General features: G+C 37.1%; 1 protein-coding gene across 5 annotated transcripts in view; it reads right to left on the bottom strand.

The window, feature by feature from the left end:
* Positions 1 to 2,766: 2,766 nt before the first annotated feature.
* LOC131069030 (BEL1-like homeodomain protein 1) overlaps positions 2,767 to 18,921 on the bottom strand; it is a 67,084-nt gene continuing 50,929 nt past the window's right edge. For all 5 annotated transcript variants that reach the window (XM_058004326.2, XM_058004330.2, XM_058004328.2 and 2 more), the window contains 3 exons: positions 4,734 to 5,107; positions 4,190 to 4,250; positions 2,767 to 4,003 (listed from right to left, as the gene is read on the bottom strand). In XM_058004326.2, the coding sequence (XP_057860309.2) occupies positions 3,131 to 4,003; positions 4,190 to 4,250; positions 4,734 to 5,107 (1,308 nt within the window). In that variant the 3' untranslated portion in view covers positions 2,767 to 3,130. The remainder of the gene's footprint in view (positions 4,004 to 4,189; positions 4,251 to 4,733; positions 5,108 to 18,921) is intronic.

The raw sequence follows: 18,921 nt of genomic DNA, 5'->3' as shown, positions 1-18,921 counted from the left end.
TATCTAATAAATAATGCCTTTATCCAATGGATAAACTCTTGTACAAGAGTTAGTGAGGATAACCATGGTCAAAGCAATAAATGCTTGAAGAGACCCATGAGTCAGATGAGGGTTGAGTTAGAGGTAAAGTCTCTAACCATGTGGGTGAGTTGAGTTAACCATAAATGATTGTGTAAGAGCCATTAATGGTCATCTAAGAGCCATTAGTGATTTGGAAGACTTTTAGGGGTTAGCTTGTTGAACACATAAACCATTAAATGTTTTTCAAAGATTCTGGAGGCTTTGAGAAGTGACTTCAAGTTGCTTAGGAATGTGACAATAATTAGGGGATGAGATTAGGCTAATTAGGAGTGTTTAGAAGAACTTAGAAGGTGGTTAGAAGAGTCTAGAAGGGGATTTAGGATTGCAAGTGGGTTTGGTGGGTGAAAGAAAATAGGATTTTAATTAAAATAAAATTTATTTATTTCAATTGTGGTTGCAACTTGCATTTGTAGGAGAATGCAAGTGGGTAGGAGAATGCAAGTGGGGGGAATTTGTTTAGTGATTTAATTAAATGTTTATTTATTTATTTAAAAGAGGAAAGGGGAGGTAAATTAAATAAATAAGATTTATTCATTTAATTGATTGTGAATTTGGTTTAATGAATTAATTTAAATAAATTGATTAATTTATTTAATTAATAGGAGAAGAAGTTGAGGATGAATTAATTAAATATCAATTTAATTAACTGGTTATTGATGGTTAGATAATCAAATAAATAGTAAATATTCATTTAATTAAGTTGACAGATTTATGTGACTAGAGATAGTCATGTGACTTATCGAATTATTTATTTATTTATTTGTGGATATTTTCTATTTGTTTATTTTGGATAAATAGAAAAATGATTGATTAAATAGAAACAATAATCAACTAAATGATAAAGATTAATTTAGTTAATTAGAGAATGTAATGATGTGGTATATTTAGTGATGCAAAAAAGGGAATGAGGATGGAATTGGCACATAGTGAGATGGTATTAGACATGGTATTAAATGGTTGATTTCATGTTTACAATAAATATATTAGCATGCAATAAGTTCATGATACCACATAACATGTATATAATTAACAAAATCATCTAAAATTAAAAAATTTATTTCAATATCAAATTGTCAAACTTGAATGTCATGATAGATATTTATTATCCAATACTAAAATAATAAAATTAGCAATCAACATCATAGAAGTCTTCATGGAAATGGTCATCATCATCGCCATCATTGAAATTAATGGATTTAGGCAAAATAAAACCACAAGTAGTGTTGTTGGTACTTGCACTCAAGTATGCTGGCTATCTAAATCCTCAAAAAATGAATTGTTGACAGTAGAAGCATCCAAGTTAGCATTCTCCAGCTCTACACCCTATAGCTTCATTCTTCTTTGTACTTATTTTATTTGTGTGAAAGAGTGTACAAATTAGTACTTGCATTAAAAGTATGCTAGCTATATAAATCCTCAAAAATGAAGATTGTTAGTCAGTAGAAGCATCCAAGTTAATATTCTCTAGCTCTACACCCTGTAGCTTCGTTACTCCTTGCACTTATTTCTTTTTTTTATGTCAAATGATTTTGCTTTGCTAAATGATTGGAGTATTTACTTCAGCTCCACTCAAATGAAGAGGAACTAAGAACCCATTGCAACAAAGCTTGATATTAAGAGTTATTAAATTATAAATGAAACTTCAAATTTATAAAGAAAAAATGCTCTCACAAGTCTCTTTTAACCCCTAATGTTAATGCTTCAGTAACTCCACTTACAAATCGTAAAAAATCATTTTTACATGGAAATTTCAAGATTCCTCTAATTGTGGCCTCCTTTTCCAAGAGGGGTCACAATTACAGGTACATTATGTGGAAGGTTTACAATGCAACTTTCCTAGCAGAGATAAATATATTTTAAAAAATTGATTTATATGGTAAACTGCTACGAAAAACTTGCCAGAATATTTCAATGGTGATGTCAATACAACTTAAACAATACCAAGCATTGAAAAAACTAAAAGTCGACATGTTTAAAAAACTAGAAGGTTTTGATGTTATAAAAATATAAAAATCCATGTCATCAAAGAAAAGACCTAGATTCAAGTCTTACGAGTCTGAGAGCCCCTTAATTACAAAAATAAAAAAACTAAAAGTTTTGTAGAGCTAAGAATTTTGCTACCAGTTGGTACTTGAGAATATTTGAATTAGCATAAAACCGTTTCCAGAATAAAATCAGCACAATGAAAGTGTTATATTACTGTTTTCATGGCTAAATTACTATTGCATATCAAAAGACTTATTAGAACAGCCATCTCTTTCCTTAAGCAATTAAATATTAAGAGCAAAAATGACCTTAGATGGCCCTGGAATGTATTGTCTCAATAGCACTGTGTATCATACATGAATCCAAAGTACCAAAAACCTTGATATTGGTAGAACATCATTTTTTTCTCAAAATACTAACCATAAAGTTAACTCTTTCAATCGAGGTGATGCATAATCCAACCTGGAAATGGATTCTATCTTTTGTATTATTTAAGATTTTAAATTCTTAAAATCGCCCATTTAGCAGACCTAAAAGCAATCATAGAAATACTTGATGGGAACAAGTGCGTGGCAGTTGTAACAAGCATAAAATTTGATGTTACTGACAGCTAATGAATTCTCTGTGTAAACTATGAACATCTTATTAGATTACAGTTGATCTGAATGTTCTCAAACAATCATAAACGGCAAACTTGCAGAACATCAAATTTTCTTAAATATCATATACTTTCTCAAGAATCATCCTTATGTATTACATACCTAATTGAGCTTACAATACCACAAACTGGTATTTCCACACACATATATATATATATATATTTATATATTTTACAATCGGCTTAACATTACTTTCCTCCAAGTGGGAGAAAGAAAAGAGCCTGGCAATAAAAGTAAGGCAAAGTAACGAAGATAACTTGATTTCATGTCTTAAGACTCTTACTTAAGTCTGACCCTCCTAGGACATGATTAGGAGGAAAGAAGGAACACATATGCCATGCAAGACAGAAAAAATGCATTAAGCACATAGTATACAGCATCTTCATTGATATAAGCTACAGAGTCTACATTGGATGAGAGCCATAATGCTCTCTGTTTTGTAGGCTAATGCTATCATACCCATCTGCAGCATGTGCAACTCCTGTCTCCATGATGTTACAATTGCCATCAGAGGCCCTGCCAGTTCCACTAGTCCTTCCTTGATTGGAAATACAACTCTGTTGATTTCTTGAGAATGATACACCATCAGATTGTTGAAGTCCCAAAGTAAGTGACACACCACCACTTCCAGAAAACCTGCTGATGAATGAATCTTGTTCATACCCATTAATACAACCGAGCTGGTATGCCCCTGAGCTTCCATTAACATCTGCAAGAAACATGTGATTCTGAACAACACTGTAGTCTTCATTGTTATGTCTTCCCTCATTGAACTTGTTATCACAAGTATCTGAAGGACAGCTTTCTTCCAATTTAAAGTTCAACATTGTAAAAATATTGGGGGCAAATTGGTACGCATTATCTTCAATTCCATTCCTAGCCTTTTTAAGCTGCCCCTGTGATGCACCTTCATCCTGAACTTCACGAATTACTTCTTCATCTGATGCTTCTTCCATGCTTAATGTTCGGTTTTTGTTATAATTTGAATCTGAGGAGTGCTCAGACTTAAAGCTGCCACTTGTCATATTTTGTTCTTCGCAGACTACATCCTGTATGTTGCTACCAAGGTGTGATACTGTATGTTTCTGCTCTTGACGAAAATGGCTGTTTCCAGGTCCTTCATCCGACTTTACCTCTTCCTTATTTTCAACATTTTCCTTATTATGTTTTTCAGTTGATGCATGTCCTAACTCAGCTTCCTTATTTTCTTCCATATACATTTCTTCTACCATGGGCTTCCAAAGGCGTACACGTGCATTTATGAACCAATTAGAAACCTATATGGGAACAAATTTCAGAAATCAACAGGAAGCTATCAGTCAAACTTACAACTTGAACCAGGCAGAGTGAGGCAGACTGGTTCAGATTCAAAATTTATCAACATTATCAAAGGCCTTGACTCTTTCCCAATGAAAAATATGGTTTAAATTAAAGAAGCATAAGTCTCCCATTTGTACAAATACCTGACTTCTAGTCAGCCCTGCCTGCCTTGCTAGCATAACTTTATCAGAATCTTTGGGATACCTTCAGTGCAATAGAATAAAAAACCAATAGAAAAATATTGGTGAGTCAAAATCAACTTAACTCATACAAAACCTGTCAAACTCACCTACTGGCATAGTACTTGACACTATTTATTTTGAGTTAAAATATATAAATAATATAACTTAGCATGCTATAACTCGTTGGTGTCCAATTTTTTGTATCAACATTTCAGATCACTCCGTGATCCATCATCAGGATGGAAAAGAGAATTTTTTGTCCTTTAGCTCTCTTCCATGCTGATGATAGATCAAAGTGTGATCCGAAACATTGATACAAAAAACTTACACACAATTTAATCCAGAAACAACAATGATTTATAATATAGATTGCAGAAATTCAATATCATTAACTAAGTATGCTACTACACGAAATCAGTTAGCCTAGGACAAGGGAAAATGCAGATATAAACAGAAAATAGAATATGAAAGATATGTAGTTCAATTATTGTAAAGGAGAACTCACGGATGAAGAAAATGCTCAAACAACCAAGCTCGTAAGACAGAAACTGATCGCTCTGGCAAACCTCTCTGTGGTCTCCATGCATGTTGAATCATACCCAGTTGCTGAAGAGCTCGTTGCTGCCGCAGCTGTTGATCCATGAACCGCAAACGAGAAGTTTCACCTTTGCAACTTTCTGGTATCTCTTCCTCACCCAAACTTTTGCCCACTACACGAATTTGACCTGTAATTGCATCTCTCAAGCATCGGAACTGCCTGGAAATTGTTTGAAGTGCAACAGAAGTGTATGTCTTGGCAGCACCAACCTCAGTAACAGCTTCAAAAGATGAAACCACAATTTGCATTTGATGGTAGTATTGTCTGTATTTTCTATCCACCTGAATCAACATGCAATGACACATAAGAGAAAAGCTTTCAAGGCTGATAATTTTTCTAAGATGTAAAATAAATGGAAGCAAGCTTAATAGTTAATATCCAGTAACTCTTTGCAAGAGTTATACAGATAATGATAAAACTGTCATCTAATACTATATCACAAAAATCAGTAGCATTGTATTTGCATTCAAAATATTGCAATTATAAATTTATTTTGTAATAAGATTTGTTTTGTTTTGTAGTGTTATAAATTTATAATAATGCCAATTTTTTAAAATTTTAATCAGATCAATATGTATATCTTAAATATATCTATCTGAAAAAAAGAAAATATATTGTTTTATTTATTACAAATATTTTAATTTAATTTAAAAGAATTATTTAAATATTATTTTATTTTTATTTATTTAGAGGATTATTTTATTATTTTATTTTACAACCATTGTTAAATAATTTTATTTTATTTAAAGAATTAATTAAAATAATTCTTCATAAATAATTCAAAACTAAAATAAAATTGCTCTAAAATAAATAAATAATTTTGAAGTAAATAAAAATAGAAACAATATAATTAAAATAATATAAATATAAATATCTTAAATATATTTATCTAAAAATTCTCTTGAAAATATTTTATTTACTTATTATGAGTGACAGTAGTAACTATAAACATCTATATGCCTGGTCTTCATCCAAGCTATTTTCTTAATGTTTTGTAAAACCACAGACACCTGTAGCATCCTCTCTAGAAAAATGAAATAGCTAGAATATCTAGTCTGCGATGTCTAGTGTCTGCCACCAAGTTCCTCACCCAAGCTATCTTCTCAATTAAAGACCACAATCCGTGAAATTTGTCATAACTGCTTCTGGACTAGATTGTCATGGTTTTTTTCATCCAGAAGCAGTTATGACTATCTTCTCAGTGTTTTCCAACTTCTTGTTCCAAGAACATATGGGGTTTATAAATGTTAGTAAGCACTCTCTACTATTGGACCAGCTAACTTACAAATGCAAGTTATATCAGTCACAACCTATGTAACATTTTGAGCCCCAACCTTCTCTATGGCCTCACTCAAAAGACGGAATTGAAAGTTTGCATCCTTGAGCCGCAAATATAATAGTGAATAACCAATGTCTAATAAAAATCCACCCATGAATGATACGGAGCAACCTGTGTTTCATGTTCTCCATCAACAAGATCACACTCAATATTGTTTGTCACGGATGGTGGTACACAATCAATGTTCTCTAAAGGGATCATATGATGATCTAATTGTGTTTAGTTTTTTCAACATTTCTTTGAAATATGAAGAATTTACCCCATGAAAAGTGACAACATAGGCATACAAGAATTTGGCCAAAACATCATCAACCTCCTGAGATGCTTGCAAGTTGAATCAACAAGAACTATGTTTGTCCCATCACCAATGCCCTTCCTCTTCCCTCTACTAATATAGTCTCCCATCACAACATCCATTCTTGCAATACACAACATATTGGATTGATACCACATATTATAGAGGCACACCACTAGCTTTTGCCTTACCCTCTGACCAACTTATCCAATTCAGCTCTCTTCTAAGGTTATGTTTCCACAAACCCTAAACCCATGGCAATTCACAATAAATGATGATAACCCTACTATAACTCTCATGGAAATCAATTTAGTATACATCACACAACCAGTGCCTAGCCCCTCTAAATTTTTGGACTGGTCTTTGTCTAAAACAATCACATACTACATAAGGGTTTTGTGGGTTTGAATGGGATTTTTGCATAAGCTTTGATAATCACAAAAAGGTATCCAAAAGGGCTTCCTACAATGCTTGTATTCTCAAAAGAAAACCCAACACTTCATTTGTTGAGTTTTGATCAGATTATCATGGGCAGGTAAATTTAAAATTTGATTTATGTTTTGATTAGTCACCAATGAATATTGGTCTCCTAACTTATGAATGGCAAACTGAGATTATATTATCCAGTCAACTTGAGTATATCGACTGTCTAATTGGTTGTATTTGATCCAATATATAGGATATATATGATATACTATTGGTTCCCTCCAGTCTGCTAATGTATTCAGTCTTTTATGATATGCTCTCACAATATGCTATGTATATATATTGATCTGCAATCAAAATATGTAATTGCTGATGTTAATCTGATTGCCACCGACTGTTGAGTGTAACTATCGATCTGCATAGATCCACGATTATATGTAGATATATATCCGACCTTTGATTATAATGCAACCTCTACAGTTTAATATTTACGCACTCCTGAATACGCCTTGCTCAATTGTAATTATGAACTGCAGTATATATTTGACTTCTTATTACATATAGCATTCTTCACGAACTGCTGTATTTCAAATCCTTGTTGTATCGCTGTATATATATTACCGATCTCTTGCTACGCTAATATTCTTTTGCTTCAAAGGAAATGAATCATATTAAAATACGATGCCACATGACTTCCTAAGAAGTCATGACTTCACTAATAGACCCGATGACTATTGGAATCAAAACGGATTCATATATAATCAGTTATGTATAATCGATTTAACTAAGTTGATTATTAACCACAGCAATAACAATTCAATCATTAACCAATACGATAATAATCGATCATAACCAAACATCGATTATGAATACAAGTCGATAGTTAGATATGTACGTTGAAGGTAATCATTAACGATATTTATTAAACGGCACCTATAAACATTTAATATCATTTTCATTAATAGTCAGCATAGGTAATTGTCTAAGGCCGATAGGCCAATTAGACAATTTCGTTGTCTCTGTCGGCCCTAATGGAGTCCGACCTTAGCTATTCTATCATCAACACTCCCTCTTAGCTAGGGAGGAAACCTTCTTAATTTCTATAAGTTAAATCACCTCATCATGATGATTGACCACAATGGCTACATCCATATGTGGAAAGGAAAGATATCACCTTACTGTGATGTCAACCATCATGGATCCTTCATATATATCACTTCACATGATATCAATCATTATGGCTTATCCATAGATATCACCTCACGTGATATCAACCATTATGGCATATCCATCACCTCACGTGACATCCACCATTATGGTTTATACATAGATATCTCCTCATGTAATATCCACCATTATGGCATGTCCACAGATATCACCTCGCGAAATATCAACCATTACGTCATATCCATAGATATCACTTCACATGATATCCACCATTATGGTTTATCCATAGATATCTCCTCATGTAATATCCACCATTATGGCATGTCCACAAATATCACCTCACGAGATATCAATCATTATGGCATATCCATAGATATCACTTCACGTGATATCCACCATAATGATATATACAACCATTATTGTGAGATCGTCACCTTACAATAATGGTGAGATGTACAAGTGTTTATCATTGTGAGATCGTCACCTCACAATGATATTCACCATGGCTCATCCAAAGGATAAACACACAAATAAAAGAAAATCATCACGGATTCTCTCACATGATGTTTGTCATGGAGTCACACACATGACATTCACCATGAACCATACCAGAGGGTGAAAAAAGGGCTTACACCTCAAGTCTCTCTCAAAGAGAAATGCATTAATCAAGAGTTTACACTTTAAACATCTTTTGAAAATAAGAAGACATTAGTATATATATATGAACAAAATATAAACAAGTCAATGTTGTTGAGACTCAATCTCAGCTAAGGCTGTATTCTCTACCATACCAAGCTTACCTCGAAAGTACACAAACTTTATTCTGGAGAGAGGCTTGGTGAGAATGTCTGCCATTTGCTCATCAGTACTGTTAGAGTTATCTTGTATTAGCTAATAATTATGTTTAATTATTGGTCTATTATACTCTACACTTAAGCTAAACTTAGGCATTTAATAATATTGTAGACATTTAATAATTATTCTAATTATTAAATACTCTTTATCTCTTTAGGGTTGCACATCTTTAGGGTTTCTCATTCTCCTTTCATAAGGATTGTATTGTAACTTTATTTTTCATTCCCTCTCTGAATGATAATCTCTCTTTCAAAGCCTTTTTTGTGTTCTGTCTCCAATCTTCTCTTGTGACAGGTATTCTTGCATACAGATGCTCTTCGGATCTCAGAAGTTGTACTTTCTCAACTTCTTCATGGTATCAGAGCTTTCATCTGCTAATGCTTGTTCTTGATTTCTTTTCAAAAGATTTTCTCTGGAGGCAAGGGTTTCAGTTCTTTTTTAGAGGTTTTAGTTTGGGTCTGGGGTATCTTTTTTGTTTCTAGGCATTTTGAGCTCAAACGGACCTCGCCATTGAGCTCAGAACACCCAAAAACCCCCATTTTCATATAAAATTTGTCCAGTTTAGACAACTTTAGCTCTGGGAAAAGAAAATTTGAGTTTGCCCTTTGCAGGCACGTTTTCCGAGGCAAAAAAAATCAAAAAAAACTTTTTACAGCAGTTTAACGGCTTGCCTAGGCCGAGCCGCCACCATGACGGTTTGTGGAGCCGCAAGCGACCTCCAAGCCCACCACGGCTGGCGGTCTCCCACCGCCGTTGGTTGCCAGTCTGCCGGCAGCCGCAGCAGTCAGCCCAGGCCGCAGCAGTTAGCAACCGACAGCCACAGCGATCGGTTAACCACTCGGCCGCCTTCCGCCCGGGGCCGCCGCCACTGCACTGCGCCCACTGTACGCCACCTGGCCGCCGCCCGAAGCTCCGCCATCGCCCAGCCAGAGCGCCACCTCCCTGCCACCAGCAGGGGGCCCTTTGTTTTTCCTTGAAGGGTTTTGCCAGCGTATTGTTTTTTTGCCATAACTTGGGCAAACGGAGTTGGATTTTCGAAAACGAATAGGCGTCGGAAAGCTCTTTTCGAGCTCTACTTAGATCTAGAGCTAAGATTTGCTGATTTTTTCATCTAGTCCCTGTTTTTTGCCATCCAAGTCAGCGCTCTTTTCTGCACTCCGAGAGCCATATCTTGGGCAAACGAACTTCGTTTTCGGAAAACGAATAGGCGTCGGAAAGGCCTTGGATAACTCTTCTCATATTTGGAGTTGTCTTTTCCAAAAAAATCACCAAGTACACAAGATAGTGTTTGACACTTTTTCCTTGGTCTAGTTTTCTTTTCTGGCTCTCAAATTGTACTGGTTTTTTGTTTTACATATTGTGGGGGGGTGTTATTTTTTACTATTTTCTGTAATTTACTTCAGAAAATCAGAACACCTAAACTCAAAAAAAAACAAAAAAACCCCTTCTGCATCTTTTGTCTAGTCTGAAAGATCACTTAATTAAAAAAATCAAGAGCAGGTCCAAGTTCAAGTACAGGTACACATGGCAAATTCTTCAGTTGAGCTTCTTACATCCCAGAACTATCACCTCTGGAAAGCTCATACGAGGCTTCTCAAATCAAGGGGGTTGTGGTCCTGTTTGGATGTGGATCAGCCGTTGTTGCAACGTCCTTTTGAGATTCTTCAACACTGAAATAAGATGGATGAGGCTATGGGTGTCATCTCTTTACATGTTTCAGACAGCTTGCTTTTTCACCTTGATGGTTTGCTCACTCCTCAAGCTATGTGGTCCAAATTGAAACTCTCTTTGGTACTATCAATGAGTTTAGAGCATTACAGATTGAGGCAGAGCTCTCTTCCTTGTTACCTGAGTCTTTTCCTCACATTGAGGACTTTCTGAACAAGTTCAAAACCACCAGATCCATCCTACACAGTTGTGGTAAAAATAAGACAGACCCAGAGTGTATCTACCTGATTCTCTCTAAGCTTCGAGGTCCCTATCAGATATTTGCTTCCACCTTTTATTCTACTATGGATGCATTGGGTACACGCTTCACCATGCCTACTTTTGATGTGTTTTGTGATCGCTTGACTCATGAGCAGACTCACCTATCTCAGTTGGACACTCTCACGGGATCAAAGCCGAAAGCATTGTTTGCTCAGACATCTAAAGAGAACAAGAAGCGGAAACCGAAGCCTAAGAAGGATTCAGCTGGCAATGAGCGTTCCTCCAAGCCACCACCTAAGTCTAATTACAAATCGAAGTCCCATCCCAAAAAGGAGCACTCTTCTAAGTCTGGTGAGTCTTCCTCCAAGACTAAGAAGAAGTCAGATGAACTTTCCAGTTTTTGTGCCAAAGAAGGTCATCCAGTTTCTCGCTGTTGGAAACGATTAGAGGCCTTGAAGGCAGCCATACAGCAGCATCATATTTCTCCTCCTCAGCCTCCATCTTCCTCTTCTACTGGGAAAGGACATACTCTATCTGCACGAGCTATTCCTTCTGCATCCACTTGGATTATTGATTATGGGGCTTCTCATCACATGACACACTCACTGCAACTTGTTACCTCACTTGCTCACAGTAATACTTTACAGATTGCAGTTGGTGACTCAGCACAACTTTCAGTTTCAGGTTCAAGTTTTGTTCCGTTGAGAGGTGGTTATTTTCAGGATGTTCTTTTGGTTCCTGACATTTCTACGAACCTCCTCTCTGTTTATCAGATTTGTCATTCTAGCTCTGGTAAAACGGTTGAGTTCTCCCCACATGATGTGGTTATTCGAGAGCTCCGTGATCCTGATTTAGTTGTGGCTACTGGCAATGTTGATCTTGATTCTCGGTTATATCGGTTTGATGGCTTTGAGAGTCCAGATGGTTCAAGTGTTTCTCTTGTAGCACATGCAGATTCAGTGAGCAGACTTTGGCATGAGCATTTTGGCCATGTCAACTACAGATACTTACAATAGATGAGCACACATGCACTTGTTATTGGGTTCCCTCAGATTTCCTGTACTGATGGTGTATGTCGATGTTGTGCACTTGGCAAGCATCACCGTGATCCTTTTCCTACAAGCCGAGCCACCCGTGCTAAGGCACCCTTGGATTTGATCCATAGTGATCTTATGTCATTTCCGACTCCATCTTTTTCAGGGTCCAAGTATGTGCTCACTTTCATTGATGACTTCTCCAGACGTACATGGGTGTACTTTCTTAAGACAAGTCTGATGTCTTTGATTCATTTCGAGTCTTTAAGACATTTGTAGAGAAGCAGTCTGGTCTTTCTATCAAGAGAATACGCACAGATAATGGGAGAGAATATGTGAATCAGGCTTTTATGGATTTCTACACTGAGCATGGTTTGCAGCATCAGTTATCAGTTCCTCACACCCCTCAGCAAAATGGTGTTGCTGAGAGAAAGAACAGAACACTACTGGAGATGGCCAATTGCATGCTTCAGTCACGTTCTATGCAGCCTGCTTTTTGGGCTAAGGCAGGTAATTGTGCCACTTATATTTAGAATCGGATGCCTCATAAGGCATTGCACCAGTTGACTCCTAAGGAGGCTTGGTCCCATGTCAAGCCTGATGTTTCTTCATTCCGAATTTTTGGTAGTGAGGCTTGGGCATTTATTCCAAAGGCTCAGAGGAAAGCCATGGAGAGGAAGAGCCGACCACTCATTTTTGTTGGCTACTGTGAAAATGTTAAGGCGTACAGGTTGTTTGATCCTGATTCCAGAGAGGTCTTGCTTAGGCAGGATGTCCAATTTGATGAGCGCCTTCCTCAGATGAATTCTCCATCTGCAGCTTCTCCCTCACACCCTCCTCCTCCCTCTTCATCTTTTGAGGATTCCTTCTTCCTTGAGGATGATGTTGGTTCTATGGCAAGTGATCCTACTGACACTCGTCGTACTCGTGCACAGACATCTGGTTCTAGTCTTCTGAGTCATGCCATTTCGAATGATCCTCAGAAATTTTCAAAGGCGACAGGTAACCCAGAGTGGGATAGGGCCATGGATGAGGAGTATTCTTCTTTGATAAAGAATCATACTTGGGATCTTTGTACTCTTCCGAAGGGAAGAAAGTTGGTTCGGTGCAAGTGGGTGTACCGTACCAAGTATGTTGCAGATGGTTCTATTAATAAGTATAAGGCTCGTCTTGTTACGAAGGGGTCTTCTTAGGTGGAGGGTATTGATTACTCCGAGACCTTTGCTCCTGTCGCCAAGATGAATTCTATTCACTTTGTACTTTCTCTAGCAGCCTCACGGGGATGGACAGTTTTTCAAATGGATGTGAAGAGTGCCTTCTTGCATGGAGACCTTCGTGAGGAGATCTATATGGAGTAGCCTCAAGGATTTGTGCAGGATTCCTCTTTGGTTTGCAGACTTCGACGTTCATTATATGGTCTCAAGCAGGCTCCTCGGGCCTAGTATGAGAAGATGGACTCTTTCTTGCTTTCCACACTCTTTACACTTTGTCATTCTAATCCCAGTCTACATTCAGCATCACGGGGATGATATAGTTATTCTTGTGCTCTATGTCGATGATCTTATCATTACCGATAGCTCATCCTCCTTGATTCAGGATATTCAGCGAGCCTTGATGGAGCAGTTTGAGATGACAGATCTTGGCCTTCTGCACTATTTTTTGGGCCTACATGTTATTCAGTCTTCCGATGGGATTTCCATACTTCAGCAGAAGTATGCTCTTGATATGCTTCACAGATTTGACATGCTTACTTGCAAGCCTGCACCCACACCATTTCAATCGGGTGTTGTTTTGTCTCCCACTTGTTCTACACCTTTCGTGGATTCTACCTTATATCGACAGTTGGTTGGCAGTTTGTTGTACCTGACACATGCGCGCCCGAATCTTTCTTTTGCGGTTGGTCTTGTCTCTCGGTTCTCCCATGATCCTCATGAGAGTCATTGGCAAGCAACCAAACGTATTTTGCGGTACATTCGGGGCACTATACAGTTTGGCATTCACTATACTTCAAGATCCCCTCACATTGTTGGCTTCACTGACTCAAATTGGGCTGGTGATGCTCAAGATCGGAAGTCTAGTTTTGGCTTTGTTTTTTGCCTTGGTTCTGGTCCCCTATCACATGGTCTTGCAAGAAGCAGTCTGCTATTGCATTATCATCTACAGAGGTTGAGTACCGAGCAACGGTGTTAGCCAGTCAAGAGGTTTTATGGCTTCGGCAGTTGATGACTGAGTTTGGGTTCCCTCCGGCTAGTCCCACTATTCTTTGGTGTGACAATCAGAGTGCCATTCACCTTTCCCGCAACCCAGTGGAGCACCAAAGGTCTAAACACATTGAACTTAACATGCACTTCATCAGACAGTTGATTCAGGATGGCTTTCTCATCTTGGAGTACATTCCTACAGAGGAGCAAGTTGCTCACATCTTCACTAAACCTTTTGCATCTCCGTGCTATCTTCAATTGCGCTCTATGCTTGGGGTGAAGGAAGTTGTCCTAGGGGGGTCTCATTGAGGCCTTCCTTCCTTCATGTTTTTTTCTTTACATGCTTTTTCCCATCTCTTTTTGAAGTAGAGTTTTTTCCCATGTGGTTTTCTCTATTTCTCCATTTCATAGAGATTTAGTTGTGATTGGGTACCTCATCAGGCCTTGTTGTCAGGACCCAAATTTTCTTTTGCCTTCTTGTAGTTGCATTTTGCTCCCTGCATTTAGTTTTTAGCTACTCCCTAAGTTCATCTTAAGGGGGGGTGTTAGAGTTATCTTGTATTAGCTAATAATTATTTGTTTAATTATTAGTCTATTATACTCTACGCTTAAGCTAAACTTAGGCATTTAATAATATTGAAGATATTTAATAATTATTCTAATTATTAAATACTCTTTATCTCTTTAGGGTTGCACATCTTTAGGGTTTCTCGTTCTCCTGTCATAAGGATTGTATTGTAACTTTATTTTTCATTCCCCCTATGAATGATAATCTCTCTTTCAAAGCCTTTTTTGTAATCTGTCTCCAATCTTCTCTTGTGACAGGTATTCTTGCATACAGATGCTCTTGGGATCTCAGAAGTTGTACTTTCTCAACTTCTTCAAGTACTAATGTACTTCAAATGAATAGCATTCCTTTCCACCATGTCTCTAACATAGTGATACTTGATCTCCACATGCTTTGATCTTTCATGAAATATAAGGTTGGAGTCTGCATCACTCTTGGTGTATTCCAAGCTCACCAAGTATTTATCTATCTAGGAATATCATGACCTAGGAGTCAGCATAAAGGTCTTCCACCCTACATACATAGGTCTCCATCCCATGAATCATAGTCCTTTGACTGATCACTAGAGAAACCATCTTGACATGGTCCCCTCCCTTTGAACCAATATAACCAAGATCCTCGAATATCAATTGAAGCACATCCTCTTAGTTGCTCCCTCTGTTACAAAAGCATCCCCTGCTCACATGGTCCCTAATCATGGAAGATATTTTGCTTCAAGAGACTCTCATCATCTGGTATGATCCCCATACGGCTAGAAGTGCTAGATCCAAAGCCACCATGGATCTAATGTCATAAGATTGAGCCCTAGGCAGGAATATAACCATCCTGAGATTTAGAACAAAATCTCCTTGCAGTGTGCTCCCTCTCACTAGTAGAGCCTTCTTGTCTCATCTTGCTTCGTAGCCCTAGATGCTATCATCACCTGCACAAATGCCTCTATGGCTTTCACAAGTGAATTGCACTTCTGCAAGTTAATATTTGTTTTGGAAATGCAAAATTTCAGAATCTCCACTAAAGTCCTCAGCATATTCTTCCTAAATTTCAATCTCTTCATCACAAATAGAACTTCAAAACTCTATAACCTCTTTCAAATCAGAATATGAATCCATCTGCATCCTTTTGTGGAAGAGTCTCACCAACATCCGCAATGGAAGCTTGAGGCATAGTCCTGGTTGGACATTTCATTGCGTAGTGACCATATTTGTCACATCTAAAGCATTGGATTTCAGAAATATCCTTCCTTCTTTTGAAATCTCCTTTCTTACCTTTCTTCTCTGAGGAGTGAGAGGCAAGAACATGAATATCTTCATTTGTAGATCTTTGATCAATGCCTCTTGTGACCAATCTTGACTATTATTGAATGTAGTCTATCTTCAGTCGATCAAACTTAGGAAGTTTTCATCTTGCGCTTATCCCTTGAATAAATGAATCCCAAGATGAAGGGAGACCATTGAATGCCAACATGGTTAACTCTTTGCCCTCTATAGTGTGTCCAATGGTAGAGAGTTGATCTCTCAATTCAGTAATCCTCATGAAGTATAAGGCGATGGATTCTTCTTTTGTCATTTTGATGTGGTGAAGTTCTTGCTTTAATGCAAGGGCTCGGCTAGTGTTGTTTATCTCATACATCTCCTCTAACGCTTTGAACATGCCATATGCTGTCTCCAACTTGGAGATAATTGGCACGATGTGATCTTTCACTGAGTCAACCAACATCTTCATTGCTTTATGGTTCTTTCTCTTCCATTGAAGCTTCTCATCCTCTTCGGTTGGTTCTGGTATGGCTTTCTTCACGAATTCGTCTAATTCATTTTCCCCCAAGGCATAATTCTAAACTTCCAAGATACAAAGTTTGATGCTCCCTCAAGTTTGTCTTCAACTCTAATTCCATTCACCATCTTGACGTTGATAGAAGTAGTTGAACTTGAAGACAATAGTAGAAGATAACCCTGCCTCTATAAATCTGATCTGATCTTTTCTGAGGCCTGCTCTGATACCATGTTGAGTTTTGATCAGATTATCATGGGCAGGTAAATTTAAAATTTGATTTATGTTTTGATCAGAGTCACCAATGAATATTGGTCTCCTAACTTATGAATGGCAATCTGAGATTATAATATCCAGTCAACTTGAGTATATCAACTGTCTAATTGGTTGTATTTGATCCAATATATAGGATATATATGATATGCTATTGGTTCCCTCCAGTCTGCTAATGTATTCAGTCTGTTATGATATGCTCTCACAATATGCTATGTATATATATTGATCTGCAATCAATATATGTAATTGCTGATGTTAATCTGATCCCCACCGACTGTTGAGTGTAACTATCGATCTGCATAGATCCACAAATATATGTAGATATATATCCGACCTTTGATTATAATGCAACCTCTACAGTTTAATATTTATGCACTCTTGAATATGCCTTGCTCAATTAAGATTATGAACTGCAGTATATATTTGACTTCTTATTACATATAGCATTCTTCACGAACTGCTGTATTTCAAATCCTTGTTGTATCGCTGTATATATATTATCGATATCTTGCTACGTTAATATTCTTTTGCTTCAAAGGAAATGAATCATATTAAAATATGATGCCACATGACTTCCTAAGAAGTCGTGACTCTTCACTAATAGACCCGATGACTATTGGAATCAAAACGGATTCATATATAATCAGTTATGCTGATTATTAACCACAGCGATAACAATTCAATCATTAACCAATACGATAATAATCGATCATAACCAAACATCGATTATGAATGCAAGTCGATAGTTGGATATGTACGTTGAAGGTAATCATTAACTATATTAATTAAACGGCACATATAAACATTTAATATCATTTTCATTAATAGCCGGCATACGTAATTGTCTAAGGCCGATAAGCCAATTAGACAATTGCGTTGTCTCTGTCAGCCCTAATGGAGTCCGACCGTAGCTATTCTATCATCAACATCATTGACACTCACTTCTCGTCATAGTCATCATTTGCAAAACCCATGCTACTTATTTTTTCTTTGGAAACAAAAATGGAGCAATGATGTAGTTGTGGTTAGTGGTACTAGTTAAGGAATGACCAACTACACTAAACTAGCACATAAATTTAATCACAGCGCAGAAACAAATGCACAATACAATGAACAAAGAAATGATGTATTTTATTCATTAACAATAATTACATCAAGCCACTTGGCATTTCAATCAGGTCTTAGAGCCTTACGAGCAATCAAATATATCATAGGTATATTCCAGATCAGCAATAGACTCTAAAGTTAAAGGAGCTCCATCTATAACTCATTCATCAAATCTAGACCTCTTATGCAACATGAGTGTCGCAATGCAACTAGTCTATTGTCCCCAAACTACTCAAGCAATGCACCTTCAATTAAAGATTAATGCACCATTAGGACTGTTGAGCTTTCACCTCAACCTCTAGCTACTCAATCTGGTATTTGGCCTCCCACCTTGATGCCAATCTTTGCTACTCAATCCCACACTCATAAAGTGAGTCTAAACCCTTGGTTTACATTGGTAATTTCCAAAGGTTACATCATATATCCTAATCACAATGCAAATAAGGATGACCTAGTCGTATCATCTTCAATTGAAATCTTTTTCATCCTAGCACATAAGGTCTACACTAGATCACAAATGAAGGTCGGTCTTCCCGATCCTATCTTTTAGAAGCATAATCAAGCACTTTCAAGCAAAGGTAGTTCTTCACCAATTGTCTCTAAGCTCATCAAGATATTTTCAATGTTTGGCAAGGAGCCCCTTCAAACAATGGATGAAAACACAAATAAAAAAAATAGTGATTCATCTTTGCCTTCTTTGCCATGGGGAGCTACTATTGATCACTTGGCTCTTGTAGAACACAATGATTTTCCACATGGTTCATGGAAGAGTTACCAGAGTTTCATGGTGATGACACACAACACCTTGATGAACAAATTGTAGCCTTCACCACAACATACAATCTTCTAGGAGTGGTGCACGAAGATGTCACAGTGCAACTTTATGTTGAGACACTAGTGGGAGGCACAATAGAATCACTCGTTGGGAGATCATGCTCAAGAGGTTCTTGTCATGTTCCAAGCTAGTTGAAGATGGCCACAATCTTTTTTACAACTCTAGGATGCAAAAAAACAAAAGAGAAAAACAAGCCAATGAAAGAGTTCATTGCATGATTCAACTACTTTGTTGACAAAACCAATTCTACTTTGAAGCACTCTCCAAAGATCATCTTGAGTTGTTTCCTTATTTCA

This window comes from Cryptomeria japonica, chromosome 4 (assembly GCF_030272615.1).
Source record: "Cryptomeria japonica chromosome 4, Sugi_1.0, whole genome shotgun sequence".
NCBI classification, from domain to species: Eukaryota; Viridiplantae; Streptophyta; class Pinopsida; order Cupressales; family Cupressaceae; genus Cryptomeria; species Cryptomeria japonica.
The sequence above is the reverse complement of the archived record's forward strand: the minus strand, read 5'-3'. Positions and strand labels throughout refer to the sequence as shown.